Source organism: Hemiscyllium ocellatum, chromosome 1 (assembly GCF_020745735.1).
Source record: "Hemiscyllium ocellatum isolate sHemOce1 chromosome 1, sHemOce1.pat.X.cur, whole genome shotgun sequence".
Lineage (NCBI taxonomy): Eukaryota > Metazoa > Chordata > Chondrichthyes > Orectolobiformes > Hemiscylliidae > Hemiscyllium > Hemiscyllium ocellatum.
The window spans coordinates 54,035,636-54,054,223 of NC_083401.1; the positions used below are offsets into that span (position 1 = coordinate 54,035,636).

An 18,588-nucleotide genomic window follows, 5' to 3' on the forward strand; every position below is an offset into this window, starting at 1 on the left:
CCATAAGAAGGAAACCAACCTTCTGTTCCTATTTCAACATAGGCAGTACTTTACTTTTGCTTTAATGGTTAGAAATTAATGGTCAAAAACTTGAAAATCATGACCTTGCTGAATTGTTTACATTGCTATGTTTAACACATTACTATTGAACAAGGGAGCTACATACAAAACCAACATAAGTTGCTCTCTTTATTTGTCTATACGTATAAATGCAATTCCGCTTTCTAAAAACGTTTTTGAATCAGCAGTAGACTTGTAGCAACTCATCACTATAATTCCCTTACCCTGATTAAATAATTTAGTGCTTGTATCCAGACATTTGTTTCAAGGGCACGTTGATCATACAACCGCTGAAAGTGATTTCAATAATTTTAATGACAAGACACTACACAAAAAAAATTCCAAAATGTCTTAATGTATTTAGTAATTTCTCAGCAAATATTGAATTATTAGGAACTTGCTACAGACCAAGCAAGGAAGGCTTAGAACAAGAAAAAGACAATTAATTGAATCCTGTGCCCACTACAGATCATATAAAACCTGCTCCTATCACTGGGTTCAATCAATCTATTTCTTCTCCTGAGAAAAGGCTTGGAAAGATTTCTTCTTGCCTTAAAAATAAATTAAGAATAATTGTACATTATCTAACTCAGCATGCAGCATTATTCTTGACTAACTATAACCCTTTCTGCAGTGCTTTTCTAATTCGAAGAATTTTGAATATACGAATTAAACCATGGAAAAGTAGTTAATGAGTCTGTTTTCCTGAACCTTGTAGAAAGGAATAATCAGTACACCATGTTAATATTCAATATACTCCTGTTAAATTATTGCCCTTCAATTTTAGTGCACTGTGAACTCTAATTTTGTGAAATCTCCAGCATCAGAAAGATGAACATCAAAGGGGAACAGTCCTATCGGGTCCATGATTATATGCAGTTTTAGTGAATGTCATTGGCCTTAGAGCTTTAGGGAGGCAACCTTGCAAGTATTTATGGACAGAGGGCCCATTGATTATGTGCTGCCCAAATGTAACTTCACCTTGCTCAGATTAGTTTGCATGGGTTTTGGTATGCCTGACTGGTTGGAGGTGGGCCAGGCACCCAGATTGTTCTGAAATTAGACTTCTGGTGGTCCTACATGTAGTTTCTCCTCCATTTGGATATCTCCTGGTAGCATCCTGACTCCTTGAGGGGAAGTGGCCCCTAGAGTGAGGTCAACATCTCTAACCTTACTGTTTTTTTTGCTGTTGGAGCAGAGTATAAATGATTGTAATGATGGAGTTCGGATCTATGTATGTTGTCTGGCATTTACTGAGTGTGCAGGAGCTGCCTCTCTACGGCCATTTGTGTTCCTTAGGCAGCCAAACACTTGCACGCTGGAGCTACATGATATATACAGCACTGGTAGAATTCTCCAACATTTCCTGATTACCTTCAACAAACAATTACGACACCCCCGTGTCAGTTGGTACATTTAAATAAAATTCTTAATGGCTGATATCATTGGGTCCTACCCTTTCAAGACTATGTAAGTGCCAGTCTCTGACAGTCCTCTGAGGGCAGGCTGAGTATTTTTTCTTCAACCAGTTGCAGAGATGTAGCAATGCTCACTGGAATATGTTTGCATTGTAGTCTAGCTTAAGCACCCACTGAGATGGACTATCAATGTTATATCATGATTATCAGGGACTATGGTTAGTCAGGATACTGCCACACAATCAAGACGTTTATCCGATTCTAAGCTAGGGTGTTGGCCACAGTCAGAATGTGTTGCTGGTTAAAGCACAGCAGGTTAGGCAGCATCCAAGGAATATTGGATGCTGCCTAACCTGCTGTGCTTTAACCAGCAACACATTTTCAACTGTGATCTCCAGCATCTCCAGACCTCATTTTTTACCTGTTGGCCACAGTCAGTCAATCGTTTGGTCATTCCAGTGTCCGGAGGCAAGTGCTTGCATTCTCGGTGTTAGGACACTGTCAGGCCTGCAGGTGAAGTATAACAAAGACCATAGGTGGGTCTGTTGGGAAGCTGTGCAGACATCAGTTTGGGTGTAGCCTAGTTTTCCTCCATTAAGACATTAAAGGAGGAATTGAGTATGATTAATTGGATGGAAGAGCTATTAGTGGTGATACATGAGCAGGAGTTGTGTGTCCCCAGTGAGTGAGCAGGAAGTGGAGAGAAAAAGATCAGTTAATAATTTAGAAGATCAGGTAGCTAAGAGACACTGAATGGACATGATGCATGCAAAAGTAAGATTTGCAGTTTATGAATTTGGTGAGATATATGTTCAGTGGCAGCGGCAGAGTGAGAGGTGGCTCTGTCAGTGTGAGGTAATGGAGAAAATGGTGTTTCCTATCCTTGTAGTGCACAAAACATCATTGTGCTTTTTCTTGTACATCTGGGCATCCTCCTCCACAGCACTAATGTGGGCAGCCCTATGGATAAGCTCAGGAGGTCAGGTAGCATCCGAGGAGTAGGAGAATCGACGTTTCAGGTATAAGCTCTACATCAAGAAATGTCACTTCTCCTGCTCCTCAGATGCTGCCTGACCTGCTGTGCTTTCCCAGCAACACACTCTTGATTCTGATCTCCAGCATCTGCAGTCCTCACTATCACCTCCCTGCTTTATGGTTAAGGCTAACTGGGCCTGATGGCATTTCCTCCTGCACCAATCAGATGGCCAAAGGTTGTGGCCTCCAGTCCGCCACCCCATCCGTAAGCAACTCTGCATCCCTGTTCACGAATTGGGGTATAAACTTTACTTTCTAGCTTACAGGGTATATAGTGCAGTTGGGTTTTAAACATGGTATTAGCTGTGTAAATGTTGCAAATTCTTGGCAGTGGCGAAAATGTTGATGTTTCGTCCTGAGATTTTGAGAAGGGTGCAAGGCAGCTGTGTTGCATAATTAATGAGGTGAAGAGCAGAAGATTACATGAAAAAGTCTCTGTGAGCCTTGCAGACCAGGTGCCATTCATCTCACTCAACAAAACATTTTAATTGCAAATGGGAACATTCTGTTTCCAAAGGAAAAACATTTTCACTGTGTGTGGTTGGGACCTGGAGTGTATTGTTTTCAGTTTGACTGAGGCAGATTAAATTGAGGGATTTAAGAAGGAATTTGATTTATGATTTGATAAAGAAAATGCACAGAATTGGGAAGAAGAACAGGAAGTAGAACTATAGGTAAATTACTTAAACAGACAAAATAAATTGCTGGAGAAACTCAACAGGTCTAGCAGCATCTGTGCAGAGAAATAGTTTACAGTTTGAGTCCAGTGACCCTTCTTCTGACAAAACGTTAACTTTGCATCTCTCTCTGGATGCTGCCAGACCTGCTGAGTTTCTCCAGCGATTCCTGGTTTTTGTTTGTTTAGATCTTCAGCATCCACAGCTTTGTTTTATTTCACGTAAATAGCTTCTTCAGCGAGGATGATACACATGCTGGGTGAAAAGGCCTTGTTCAGTGCTGTAGCATTTGAGTGATTCTGTGATTTCTTCCTAGCTCAGAGAGTGGTTAATGTTCCCTCCAATTTTAATCCTCATCTCTAGCTCCATTCCCAAAGTTACTTTCCACAGATGGCAAATTCCATATTCTCAGCAGAATGATAATCTTAATCCTAGTCATACTTGTTTTTTTATCTATCAAAATAATTAACCAACACAACATAACTGGATTTTATTCTGCATAGTTATTATGTTGTAAGAGAAGACTCTTTAATCTTTTGGAATTTAATCATCTCCCAACTCTATCCTTATAACCCTGAAATGGAGTCTTAATTTGCTTTTCATCATCTCTCTCTGTAAAACTGAATTAACCCTGCATTACTTTTAGCTTAGAGACTATTCCAAATATCACTACACTGTAGAAAAACATGCATATCTTTATTTTAGACTCTTATTCTAAGCTTTACAAAATTACAAGGCATTATGAACTATTTGTAGCTCTGAAGTAGGCCATTCAGTTTTCCAAGTCCATGACAATATTTATGCATTACCTTCCCATGCCTCAATGTGTAATCTCAAAAAATATTGTACCTTGCTAATAATATATTAGTGTCATCTGGTGTTATATAAACAGTTAAAATGAAGTAAAATGTGTTGTCTCTAAGTTATGTTCAAAAGATAGGTACAGAAAAGTACATATAGGCTTTTAGCTCCATACTAATATATTTAAATTTGCTAGAAAGTTGTTTTAAGCTGCCAACAGGGTCACCTGAATATTGCTCAGCCTAAGATTGGGTGAGCTATGTTGCACATGTTTTGGGTTATGAATCCTGAAATCGGTCTTGTTTGTCCCCATTTTCCAACTATATTCAAGGTTGCAGTAAATCTTTGAAGATTTATGCATAACATTATAAACTATTTCTGTGCCACTCTCAAAGTTTTTTGATCTGCAGCAATTTGTCAACAGCATGTCTATAAATGCTCAGAAGTTTATCTCTTTGCTTTAAATGCCAGCTTGCAGATAGCAGACTGAAAACAACGTGCCTCTAGATAGGTTAAGAGTTCTGGTTTCAGCTTTAAGACTTCTAGTTCAAACTTTGCAGGCTTCATGAAAGCTAACAGTGCCTCCTTATTTGTTTCTATGACCTGTAGACTTGAAGTATTGTATGAACTTCAATATCACAACCACTTAGGCATATTGTACCATAGCCTCTACAGAAGGATGACTTTGAGCAAGTCTTCTGAAGCATGGTCTTAAGAAACCTCATAACATCTTCCTTAAGTGAGACAATCATGAGCAAATTCCAGGCCCCCTACATTGGTGAGAAATCTTCTTCCAAAAATGCTCCTTCTTTTGGAATGCCAGCAGCAGCCTTTCATTTTGCCAGTTTGATCTTGTGAACAATATTCCATACCTAATATTTTGCCAAATATTGTTTCTAACATCCTTCTTGGAAAGACCATTAAAATTAATTTCACGATTGGACTCAACTGATTGTGCCAACCACTTGCTCACTGCAAAGCCTATTACGTGATTATAGTAGTCTTCAGCACTCTTTCCATGTTATTGCTTCACAAATAAAGCCTGTTTCAGCTAATCTGGTGTCTTGGAGTACAGCAATGATGACACTAATTTTGTGTGACTCTCAGTCAGTCCCTCCATCTTTCTGCACACTTGCTATGGAGTACATTTTTTTGAACATGTCAGAGCACATGGTCCTTGCATTTCAGATGACAAACTGAAAGTTTGTCCTTTTGTTTGCTGGATAGACAAGGCACTGTTTTAGGAGGTGCAGACTTGCATGCCTAGTACCTGTATACCCCTCCCCACAGGAAATCTATGTTTCGATTTCAGAAACACCAAATGCCTATTTGACTCCACTCTAGATTTTGTCATGTTGGGTATTAACTCCATTTGTTGTTAATATTAGGATCAACAGGCATGGCTCAGATCACAAATGTAAATGTGATCTTCTCCTCCAGAAATGCTATTCCCTATCCTCTCTCCCATCAATGAAATTCAATCTAGCCAGTAATTCCCTTAACTAGAGTCCCCATATCAGCGAGCTAAGTTACTCCCCCTCAAGACTAAACCATATCATTAAGCTTGTTTTAGAACAAGGGTGCAACATTTGCAGTTCTTTCGTCTCTTATGTAACTCTATCAGCAGGCTAGAATATTATGGTGTGGACCTCCATAATTTCCACCTTTACTTCCCTCAATCCCCTTGGATGCATCCTACCTGGTCCTTGTGACATATGAACTTTAATCACAGACAGCCTTTAATATCTCCTCGTTATTCACTACTAGTCCATTCAGTTTCTTAACTATTTTCTTTCATTGTGACATCGTAAGTATCCTCATTTGCTTCAAAGATAGGACTGAGTAGAAACCAAAAATGGGTCGCTCTTCTCTTCATACATTTTTTACAATCCAGTTGTTTATAGAAGACTATTTTGGGATAATTTCTTATTTTAGACGTGAACATTATTTAATTCTCTTTGCTTTTATTTTCTGTTACATTCCCTCTGAATTTTCTACATTCTCATTTCTATTATCAACATGACATCTGTCGGATGCACCCTTCTTCTACTTCACCTTAATCTTTATCTCTTATCATCCAGGCAGATTTAGTTTTGAATCTCTACCTTTCTCTCTCACGGGATTGTACTTCAATGATTCCCTCTTTAAGGAAAGTTAATTATTCTGTTAGTTTTGTCCGTTACAATTCTATCAGAGGTTTTACAGCACAGAAAAAGGCCCTTTTGCCCACTAAGTTTGTGCTTAAAAACAAGCACCTAACTCTTCTAATCCCATTTTCCAACTCTTGGCCTGTGTCTTTGTATGCTTTAGCATTTACAAGTGCACATCTAAATACTTAACTGTTATAAAGGTTTACAATCCTTGCAGACAATGAATTCGAGATTCCAAATAGGCAAATTCATTTTCCCTCCTTTCCCCTCAAAACCTCCTTCCCCCTTATGTTAAACCTATGTCCCCTAAACATTGATCTCTTCACTAAGGGAAAAAAATTCTTCCTGTCCCTCACAATTTTCTACAACTCCATCTTTTCCCCCCTCAATTTCCTCTGCTCCAAGGAAAACAATCCAAGTTTATCCAGTCCCTCTCTCAAAACTAAAACTGTCCACCACAGATAACATCCTCATAAATCTTCTCTGCCATCTCTCAAGTGCAATCATGTCTCTCCTATAATATGGATTCCAGAACTGCATGCAATTCTCTAACTGTGTCCTAACCATCATTTTATACATGTCCAGCATAAGCTCCCTTCTATTCAACTCCATATCTCAGCTAATGAAGGCGAATACCCCATATGCTTTAAGAGGGATTGAGTTTAAAAATAGGGAGATTATTCTGCAGCTGTATGAGTGCTAGTGAGGCCACACCTGGGGTATTATGTACAGTGTTGGTCTCCTTACCTGAGAAAGTATTGGAGCAGGGGAACAAAGGAGGTTCACTAGGTTGATTCTGGAGTTGAGGGGATTGGCTGTTGAGGACAGACTGAGTAGACTGGAATTATACTCATTGGAGTATAGAAGAATGAGGGGAGATCTTATTAAAATATATAAAATTATTAAGGGATTAGATAAGATAGAAGCAGGGACATTGTTTCACTGGTTGGTGAAACTAGAACTGGGGAACACAGGCATAAGGGGCACAGATTTAGTACTGTGTTGAGGAGAAATATCTTCACTCAAAAGGTTGTGAATGTGGAATTCCCTGCCCACGTTGAGGTCACCTCATTTTCAAGCCAAAGATAAATAGCTATTTGAACAGTAAATTAATTAAGTGTTATGATAAGAGGGTGGGTAACTGGAGCTGAGTTCATGAAAATATTCCTGAAGAAGGGCTCATGCCCGAAACGTTGATTCTTCTGCTCCTTGGATAATGCCTGACCTGCTGCGCTTTTCCAGCAACACATTTTCAGCCACGAAAAGATCAGCCATGATTTTATTGAATGGCGGAGCAGGCTTGAGGGACCAAATGGTCTGCTCCTATTTCTTACGTTCTTGTGTTCTTAACCACTTTATCTGCCTGTCCTTGCTACCTTACTGTATCGGTGGACAGGCACACTAAATCCTTCTGATTCTCAATACTTTCCAGGGCCTTACCATCCATCATATATTCCCTTCCTTGTTTGTCTTCTCAAGTGCAGCACCTCACACTTATCTGGATTGACTTCTATTTGCCACCAATCAGCCCATCTAACTGGCCTGTCTATATCTTCCTGTAACCTAAGGCTATCCTCCTCACTATATACTATCCAATTATCATATCATCTGCAAACTTACAAATCAACCCTCCTATACTCAAGTCTAAATTATATGAACCAAAACCAGCAAGGGCCCAAACACTTATATCTGTGAACATAGGCTTCAGTCACAAAAATACCCTTTGACCATCACCATCACCGACTGCTTCCTGCCACTCAACCAATTCTGGATCCAAATTGCCAAATTCCCTTGGATCCCATTGGCTCTTACCTTACCTAAACATCTAGTTACCTCTTCAAAAAATTCAACCAGGTCGGTCAGACATGACCTTCCCTTAACAAAAACGTGCTAATTATTCTTGATTAATTTTCCATCAAGAATGTCTCATCCCAATAAAATTGAGTCTACTGCAATTAATTAGTTTTTTGCTCAAGATTTCTCCTGACCATTTTCAATAAATAACTGCTATTTAAAAAACCGATCAGCTTCTACTAAATTATTCTGTACTGTCAGTTAATCCTTTTGAATTATCACAGTTGCCAGAACCAGGTCCACCAAAGCCTTTCTCATTGGATTGGAAAGATGCTAATCAATAAAATTCTCCTGAATGAAGCACCACATCACAGAAATGTTTTGAGGAAGAAAGAGGCCATTTGGCCGATTGGAGTGAATCATCAAAGGTGAGGGAAAGGTAGGGGGAGGGGGAGAGGGCTCAATCAAAATACAGCCTCACTCCTCAGATATTTTTCATCAGTCTGCTCAGATGTGTCAGAGGTAGAGACCACTGCACCACAAGAGTTCTCCTACTCAGTCTTAATATTTTTTGATCGACCTGTTTGCAACTGTCATTCAACACCTCCCAAGCAGGTTTGACTTGAATCCAGGACTCCTGGCTCAAAGGTAGGGTCACTATCACTAGGATCAATATCATCATTCCTGAAACATCGATTTTCCTGCTCCTCGGATGCTGCCTGACTGCTGTGCTTTTCCAGCACAACTCTAATCTTGACTCTGATCTCCAGCATTTGCAGTACCCACTTCTCTCTATCACTGTGGTACAGTGCTACATAGCGCTCTGATACTCAGTTCAAATTCTTTCTTTACATCTAGAAAGGCATCAAGGGTATTGGTGGACACTGTGTACTCCCTCTCCAAGGACACCCAGGCATGAACGTAGCCACAGAACCTACTCAGTCTAAAACTCCTTTTGCACACCAGTCCCTCTCCTCATTCCTTTTTTAACTTTGTTTTAGTTCATGAACTGAGGAGATTCTGAATCACCTGTTAGTCATACAATCACAGATATATACAGCATGGAAACAGTCCTTCGGTTCAACTTGTCCATGCCAACCAGATACTCAATATAAGTCTTGTCCCATTTGCCAGCATTTGGCCCATATCCCTCTAAACCATTCCTATTTATATAACCATTCAGATGCTTTTTAAATGTTGTATTTTTACCAGCCTCCACAAGTTACTCTGGCAGCTCATTCCATACATGCACCATCCTCTGCATGAAAAAGTTGCCCCTTAGGTCCCTTTTAAATCTTTCCCTCTCACCTTAAACCCATGCCCTCTCATTTTGGACTCACCCACCCCAGGGAAAAGATCTTGTCTACTCACCCTGTCCATGCCCCTCATGATTTTATAAATCTCTATAAGGTCACCATTCAGGCTCCGACAATCCACGGAAAATAGTCACAGCCTATTCAGTTTCTCTCTAGAGCTCAAACCGTCCAACCCTGGCAACATCCTCGTAAACCTTTCCTGAATCCTTTCAAATTTCACAACATCGTTCCAATAGGAGGGAAACCAGAACTCCAAAAGTGGCCAAACTAATGTCCTGTACATCTGCAACATAGCCTCCCACCTCATATACTTAATGCACTTGAGGATCTAAAATCTGGATTTAGGCTGTTGTCAGGAGCAACAAATCTATGCAAGCTTTTATTAATCACTAAATGGCTTTTCAATATAAAGTAACACAACAAAATGGCTTCAGGTTAATATTGTGATAAAATGGTTGGAAGCTGCATTTCTGATTTGCTGAGCTAGCTGAATTAAAATATAAAGCACACAATGAAGTCTTCATAATATGAATCATAAGACATTAACTAACTATTCTGACTAACCTTGAACCACAAGTATGAGACGATAATGCGCGCAAGACAATACTGTTTCCCAAGAAATATCATTGGATTAACCTGCTGTCCATAATGTCACCTCATTACATTTCATTGGCTTTCCTTTCTAATTAAGGCTGTACTGTCTCTTAAGAAACATATAAAATTGCTAATTGTTCAAATTCAATTGCACAATTTCTCCAAGGAACACAGTAGCTTTTAACCTCTGTGTTGCTGGACAAATCTGCGCCCGGTCGATATGATTAAATTGTGAAACCTTGCTGAAGCAGACTGTACTACTAGTAATTCTTTTTCCTGGTCTAATCCTACTTCTATTATTTATGTCTCAGTATTCTTGTTAGAAAAAATATCCAAATTCTGGTAGTTAAGGGAAGAGAAAACAGTGAAAGTGAAAATTATAGTTCTTCAAATCACATAAAACTAGCGTCTTATGTCATTTAAGTGTAGTTATCTATAAGACTGCATCAAAATGTTGTTCTACTATCCTTGACATGTTTGTGAAAGAAGTAATTTTGTGTTAGTTTGAACTGCATTTCGTCAAAGCAGATGAGGTTTTAGGCTTGATCTCCACCCAACTTTAACCAGAACTTGAGAGACTGATGATATTTTGTTTTATATATTACATGATCCAATCATTCCTGCCACCCACATATGTGGGCAGTGAAAGACCTGCTGAAGAGCATTTACTGCTGGCAGTTGATGAAATATATAAAGGATTTCTTGCCTCTTAACTTATTTTCATCTCTTTTGTATCATATATCACAAAACAGCATGCAGAATAACATCCCATTATGTTTAGAATTTCAAACCAAATTGTAACACATTACAATGAATCACTGGAAATTTTCTAGCATTCACTATTTTAATTACCATTTTAAATAAATGGGAGACAAACATTTGAAAACCCTTTAAGTTGCTGAAAACTTTTTTGCAGTGTTTTTCAGCCTGAAATCGGCCTTTTAGGGAGGTGTTGATAAATCATGTCCTTCCTTTTTCCCAAGTCTCTGATCTCTCCATAACGGGTTAGCGTGACGAACAGGTAGTAAGTGAGGGTCTTGGGTTGCAGGAAGTGAAATACTATCCAGATGCCTTTTAAATATGTTGCCTGAAAGTTAATTCTAGGCGATCATGGCAGAGGACAGAAACAACAGACCACCTACCCATTTAGTTTGGTGTTGTTCCTTCATATTAACATGTAATTGGCTAAAAAGAATGCCATCTTTTGAAAAAGAAACACTGGCCCGCTTTTATCCCTAACTCCACAGTGAGTATCAAAAGAACAAGATTTTATCTGAATAGTTTCCAGTCAACTTCAGTCAAAGTTATAAATCTGCCCACCTTTCTCTTAAATCAGAACTCTTTTTCCCTCTGAACTTCTCTCTTTCCCTAGATGTTGTAACATTGATGTTACACCAATTCAGGAATATCCAGACATTGATCAAGAAGCTTCAGTGTACATCATGCCAATAATTACCTTTGATACTGAAATTACAAAATTAAATATTTCTGTTCTCCAGCACTGTTTACCTAGTTATCAGATTGGAATAACAACCTGCTTGTATCTTTAAGATAGTAACTATACAAAATTTGAACAATTAATTGAGCCTGGCATGGAAAAAGATATTTCATAATATAAATAAATGAAAATATCTTTTTTATTACACAGTGTGGTAGAAACATTCAGAAGATCTGGCAGCGTACGTGGAGAGAAAAGCATGGTTAATAATTTGAGTCCAGTGATCCTTCAGCAGAGCGTTCTGATGAAGTGTCACTGGACTCGAAACATTAGATTAGATTACTTACAGTGTGGAAACAGGCCCTTTGGCCCAACAAGTCCACACCGACCCTCCGAAGAGCAACCCACCCAGACCCATTCCCCTACATTTAACTCTGCTTCTCTCTCAACATATGCTGCTAGAACTGCTGAGTTTTTCCAGCATTTTCTGTTTGTTTTAGATTTCCAGCATCCACAGTTCTTTGTTTTTATTATTACTATGTAATTACCTTTCCATTTGTTGTAACGGCAGCAAACACAGTTGAAGAGTATGGTGACCAAGTAACATCGCCAACTGGTGCATTAAGATCAAATGTGAACATTGGGTTCCTGAAGGAAAATACACATCAACCATGATTAAAGTAATGTGACTTTATAATAAACCCCCCAATAGTATATTTCTTGGGTTGGCTGAGTTCTTGTAATAGTCATTCATCGCACTCTTTCTGAGCAGTATCTTTCACTTAGTTTTAAAACTTCATTTCTTCTTTTATATTAAGACAGATTTTGTGAAATACTATGTAAATACATTTTTGTAAATGGGGTTATGCTTTGTTTAATAGCTTTCTTGGACAAAATGATAGTAAATTAGGCAGGAGGTTAAAAAGTAGATCCTTGAGTGTAGTAATATCTGGATTACTTCACGAGCTAGTGAGAGTAAGAATGGGAGAATAGAGAATAAAGAACAAGGGAAATTACAGCGCAGGAACAAGCCCTTCGGCCCTCCAAGCCCGCATCAATCCAGATCCTCTATCTAAACTTGCTGTCTGTTTTTAAAGGATCCTTGTCTCTTTGCTCCCTGCGCATGCATGTGTCTTAAATGACATTATCGTTCTCAACCCTATCACCTCCACTGGCAATGCGTTCCAGGCACCCACCACCCTCTGTGTGAAGAGCTTTCTGTGCATATCTCCCATAAACATTTCCCCTCTCACTTTGAACTTGTGACCCCTAGTAACTGAGTCCTTTACTCTGGGAGAAAAGTTTCTTGCAATCCACCCTGTCTACGCCTCTCAAGATTTTGTAGGCCTCAATCAGGTCCCCTCTCAACCTCCGTCTTTCCAATGAAAATAATCCTAAACTACTCAACCTCTCCTCATAGCTAGCAACCTCCATACCAGGCAACATTCTCTGCACCCTCTCCAAAGCATCATTTTTTTGGTAATTTGGTGATCAGAATTGCACACGGTATTCTAAATGTGGCTGAACCAAAGTCTTATACAACTGTAACATAACACCATATGCCTTCTTGACCACTCTACTGATCTGCGTTGCCACCTTCAGGGAACAATGGACCGGAACACCCAGTACATCAATTTTCTTCAGGACTTTTCCATTTACTGTATTGTTCGCTCTTGATTTGGATCTTCCAAAATGCATCACCTCGCATTTGTCTGGATTGAACTCCATCTGCCATTTTTCTGCCCACTCTCCAATCTATCTTTATTCAGCTGTATTCTCTGACAGTCCCCTTCACTATCTGCTACCCCATCAATCTTACTGTCATCTGCAAGCTTGCTAATGAGGCAACCTACACCTTCCTCCACATTATTTATGTATATCACAAACAACAAATCTCCAAGCACGGATCCCTGTGGAACACCACTACTCACAGGTCACCATTTTGAGAAGCTCCCTTCCACTACTACTCTCTGTCTTCTGTTGCCCAACCAGTTCATCCACCTATCCCATCTAGCTAAAACCCCCTGGACCCCATGCAACTTCACCTTCTCCATCAGCCTACCATGGGGAACCTTGTCAAATGCCTTACTAAAGTTCATTTATATGACATCTACATCCCTGCCTTCATCAACCAACTTTGTCAGCTCTTCAAAGAATTCTATTAAGTTGGTAAGACATGACCTACCCAGCACAAAACCATGCTTCCCATCACTGATGAGCCCATTTTCTTCCAAATGAGTATATATCCTATCCCTTATTATCTTCTCCAGCAGCTTCCCCACCACTGACGTCAGGCTCACAAGTCTGTAATTATTTGGATTATCCCTACTACCTTTCTTAAATAAGGGGACAACATTAGCAATTCTCCAGTTCTCTGGGATGTCCCCATTGTTCAAGGATGCTGATAAGATATCTGTTAAAGCCACAGCCATTTCCTCTCATACTTCCCTCAAAAACCTGCAATAGATCCCATCTGGACCTGGTGACTTGGCCACCTTAATACCTTTTAGAATACACAACGCTTTCTCCCTCCTTTTGCCAACTTGACCTAGGAGATGAATGCATGGCTGAGCTGCTGGGGGAGGGGAAAAGAATTCATATTTTGGTTCATTGGAATCTCTTCTAGGGTAGAACTGACCTGTATAAGAAGGATTTATATGTGTGTGTGTGTGTGTTTGTGTGTGTGTGAGATGGGGTGGGACCCAGGGAGATAATGAGCAAGGGGATCAGTCTCAGACTGGTGCAGTTAGGAAAAGAAGCAAGTCAAACAGTCAGGGCAGGCAAAAACAAAGCAGGGAATGAGGTAGGCCTGACAAATTACACTGCATTTATTTCAATGTAAAAGGCCTCACAGGTATGGCAGACGAACTGAGGGCATAGTTGTAAATGTGGGACTGGGATATAATAGTGATTATGGAGATATAACTCAGGACTGGCAGCTTAATGTTCCAGGGTATAGATGCTATAGGAAGGATAGAATGGGGGTCAAGAGAGGAGAGTGTTTGGCATTTTTGATTAAGGATAACATTACAGCTGTACTTAGAGAGGATGTTCCTGGGAGTATGTCCAGGGAAGGTATTTGGGTGGAACTGAGAAACAAGAAAGGGATATTACCTTATTGGGATTGCACATAGACCCCCCAATAGGCAGTGGCAAATTGAGAAACAAATCTTTAGGAAGATCTCAGTTAACTGTAAGAATAACTGTAAGAGTGGTAATGGTAGTGGATATAACTTTCCAAACATAGACTGGAACTGCCAGAGTGTTAAGGGCTTGGATGGAGAAGAATCTGGGAAGTGTGTACAAGAACATTTTCTGATTCAGTGTGTGGACGGATCTACCAGAGGAGGAGAAAAACTTGACCTATTAAAGTCATAGAGTTTTAGAGATGTACAGCATGGAAGCAGACCCTTCTGTCCAACCCCTCGATGCTGACCAGATATCCCAACTCAATCTAGTCCCACCTGCCAGCACCTGCCCATATCCCTCCAAACCCTTCCTATTCATATACCCATCCAAACGCCTCTTAAATGTTGCAATTGTACCAGCCTCCACCACTTCCTCTGGCAGCTCATTCCATACATGTACCACTCTCTGTGTGAAAAAGTTGCCCCATAGGCCTCTTTTATATCTTTCCCCTCTCACCCTAAATCTATGCTCTCTAGTTCTGGACTCCCTAATTCCAGGGAAAATAATTTGTCTATTTACCCTATCCATGCCCTTCATAATCTTGTAAACCTCTATAAGGTCACCCCTCAGCCTCCGATGCTCCAGGGAAAACAGCTCCAGCCTGTTCAGCCTCTCCTTATAGCTCAAATCCTCCAACCCTGGCAACATCCTTGTAAATCTTTTCTGAACCCTTTCAAGTTTCACAACATCTTTCCGATAGGAAGACCAGAATTGCACGCAATATTCCAACAGTGGTCTAACCAATGTCCTGTACAGCCGCAACATGACCTCCCAACTCCTGTACTCAATACTCTGACCAATAAAATAAAGCAGACCAAACGCCTTCTTCACTACCCTATCTACTTGCAACTCCACTTTCAAGACGCTATGAACTTGCACTCAAAGGTGGAAATAAGGCAGGACAGGTGGCTGAGGTGTCAGTGGGGGAGCACTTTGGGGCCAGGGACCATAATTCTGCTAGTTCTAAAATATTGACGGAAAAGAATAGACTGGATATAAAAGTTAAAGTTCTCAATTGGAGGAAGGCAAGAACTTTCAAAAGTTCATTGGGGGCGATATTCACAGGAAAAGAGACAGCTGGAAAAATGGGAAGCCTTCAAAAAGGAAATAACCAGCATCCAGAGATGGTATGCTCCTGTTAGGGTGAAGGACAAGACTGGTAGGTGTAGGGAATGGTGGTTTTGGTCAAGAAAAAGGAAGCATACACCAGGTATAGACAGCAGAGATTGAGTAAATCCCTGGAAGAGTATAAAGGCAATAGAAGTATACACAAGAAGGAAGTCAGGAGGGCAAAAAGGTGTCATGAGATAACTTGGACAAATAGGGTGAAGGAGAATCCAAAGAGATTCTAAAACTACATTAAGGACAAAAGACTAACCATGAAGATAATACGGCCCCTTAATGATCAGCAAGACTGTCTATGTGTGGAACCAGAGGAGTTGGGGGAGATCTAAATGAGTATTTTGCATCAGTGTTTACTGAGGAGAAGGATATGGAAGATATGGAATGTAGGGAAATAAATATAGACATCTTGAAAAATGTCCATACTACAGAGAAGAGGTGCTGGATGTCTTAAAATGCATAAAAGTGGATAAATCTCTGGCACCTGATCAGGTGTACACTAGAACTCTGCAGGAAGCTAGAGAAGTGATTGCTGGGCCCCTTGCTGAGATATTTGTATCATTGACAGCCGCAGGTGAGGTGCCAGAAGAATGGAGATTAGCTAACGTGGCACCATTATTTAAGAAAGGTGTAAGGACAAGCCAGGGAACTATACACCGGTGAGCCTGACATCAGTGGTGGACAAGTTGTTGGTGAGATTCCTAAGGGACAGGATTTATGTGTATTTGGTAAAGCAAGGTCTAATTAGAGACAATCAGCATGGTGTTATGCGTGGGGATCATATTTCACTAATTTGATTGAGTTTTTTGAAGAAGTAACAAAGAGGATTGATGAGGGCAGAGCGGCAGATGTGATCTATATGGACTTCAGTGAGGTGTACCACAAGGCTCCTCATGGTAGAGTACTTATCAAGATTAGATTACATGGAATACAGGGAGAACTAGCCATGTGGATACAGAACTGGCTCAAAGGCAGAAGGATGAAGGTAGTGACGGAGGGTTGCTTTTCAGACTGGAGTCCTGTGACCAGTGGAGTGCCACAAGGATCGGTGCTGGGTCAACTGCTTTTTGCCATTTATATAAATGATTTGGATTTGAACATAGGAGACATGGCTAGTAAGTTTGCAGATGACACCAAAATTGGTGATGTAGTAGACAGTGAAGAAGGTTATCTCCAAGTACAATGGGACCTTGATCCTTGCTACCTTATCTAGTTATATAGTCATTAAGTCACAGAGTCAAGCAGCATGGATATAGGCATTTCAACCCAACTCGTTTACGCCTACTGGGTTTTCTAAACTGAACTAGTTCCATTTGCCTTAGTTTGGCCCATACCCCTTTTAAACCCTTCCTATCTATGTACCTGTCTTTTAAGTATTGCAATTTGCCTCTCTCACTTCCACTGGCAGCTTGTTCCATACATGCACCACCCTAGGTATGAAAACGTTTTCTCTCGCGTCCCTTTTAAATTTTTCCCCTCACACCTTAAGCCTATGCTTTCTAGTCTTGGATTCCCCTACCCTGGGAAAAGACCTTGGCTATTCAGCTTATCTATACACTGTTTGTCATTGGGAAGCTCAGAAGATAAGAGTTCAGAAATAAGATTGGAGGATAATAGTGGTAATGTCAGGATAGGAGTGTGGCTGGAGAGTTAAAGGCGTAGGGAACAATGTTGGGGAAAGGGATGAGTGAGGCCAAGGGGGGAGCAGTGAGGCTGCAAAGTTGGAAGAGCAGCTGTAAAATGGGAGATGTGACATTGCAAAGGATGGGGAGTGTAGTGGTGAGGGGTTGCAAAGGGGAGAGAGGAGTGATAAAGTAGGAAGCTTTGGAGTGAATTCATGACAATAAATAAACAGGAAAGATTGCAAATTCTGAAGCTAAATAAAATATTATTAATTTTCACAAATTAAATTGGCTTTGTTTTTGAAGCAAAATGATTGAGATTCCTTTCTAATCAGTGAGATATGGTTTCAGATCCAGTGCATTTGTCCAATGATGCAGTACAGCATTCACCTTCCCAATTTGCACTTACTTTAAATTGTGATCCCAAATCTTCACCGTCCAATCAGAACTACATGAAATGAAAATTTCTGGATGGAATGTATTCCAGTGTAAGGCATCCACTGCCATATGATGGGCTTCATAAGTATCCAAAAACTCACTTGAATAAGCCTTGGAGCACTAAAGAATACAACAAACATGAATTATTTAACAATACTGAATTATTTATTGTCAAGACGATATACACAAAGTAACAGGAGAAGTGTAGAACCTAACCAGTCTCATCCTCAACTTGGTGCATTATAAAATGAAACAAAGCCAAGAGAAAGGCTGTGATTACTGGAAATATAGAAAATAAATGTCTGATTGGACAGAATCAACATGAATTTAAAAAGGGAAGTCCAGTTTGACAAATGTGATAGAGTTTTTAAAAAGAGTTTTTAGGTATTTTTCAAAATTATAAAACTAATGCAAAACAGAACAATCAGTTTACAGTAATAGTGACAATATCAATATAAGAAAAGCTAGCTACTAATCTACTCTACAAACTACTAAAACACAAAATATGAGAAGAAAATCTCTATATATTAAAAAAAACTACAGTATAGTACATAACCAACAACAAAAAGAGTGCAAAAAAGAAAAAGGTAAGTAAATAAATAAACAAATAAGCATTCAAAGTAGAATTACATCAAGTCATAACAAAACCCGTATTTATATGGGATTCTTCCTGCCAGGGGCCCCCAAACTGACAAACATAGCCCTCATGGCTAAACAAGGGCCCTAGACCGAACATAAACTCAGGGAATGGATCAACAAACATCTCAGCCAGGCCCACAGCGGCTGTCCGGACCTCCTAGTCACCACCCTTCCCACTCCCTTTCTGATATGATCATCCTTGGCCTCCTCAATTGCCACAATGAACCAAACCGCATATTGGAGGAACAACACCTCACCTACCATCTGGGCAGCCTATAGCCCGGAGGACTCAACA

At 40.0% G+C, this 18,588-nt stretch overlaps 1 protein-coding gene across 1 annotated transcript in view; it reads right to left on the bottom strand.

Annotated features, from left to right (window-relative positions):
* Window positions 1-18,588, bottom strand: part of dnai1.2 (dynein, axonemal, intermediate chain 1, paralog 2) — a 283,210-nt gene that overhangs the window by 91,324 nt on the left and 173,298 nt on the right. The window contains exons 18-19 of the mRNA XM_060832730.1: window positions 17,626-17,774; window positions 11,832-11,931 (exon numbers count right to left, since the gene is read on the bottom strand). Of these exons, the coding sequence (XP_060688713.1) occupies window positions 11,832-11,931; window positions 17,626-17,774 (249 nt within the window). The remainder of the gene's footprint in view (window positions 1-11,831; window positions 11,932-17,625; window positions 17,775-18,588) is intronic.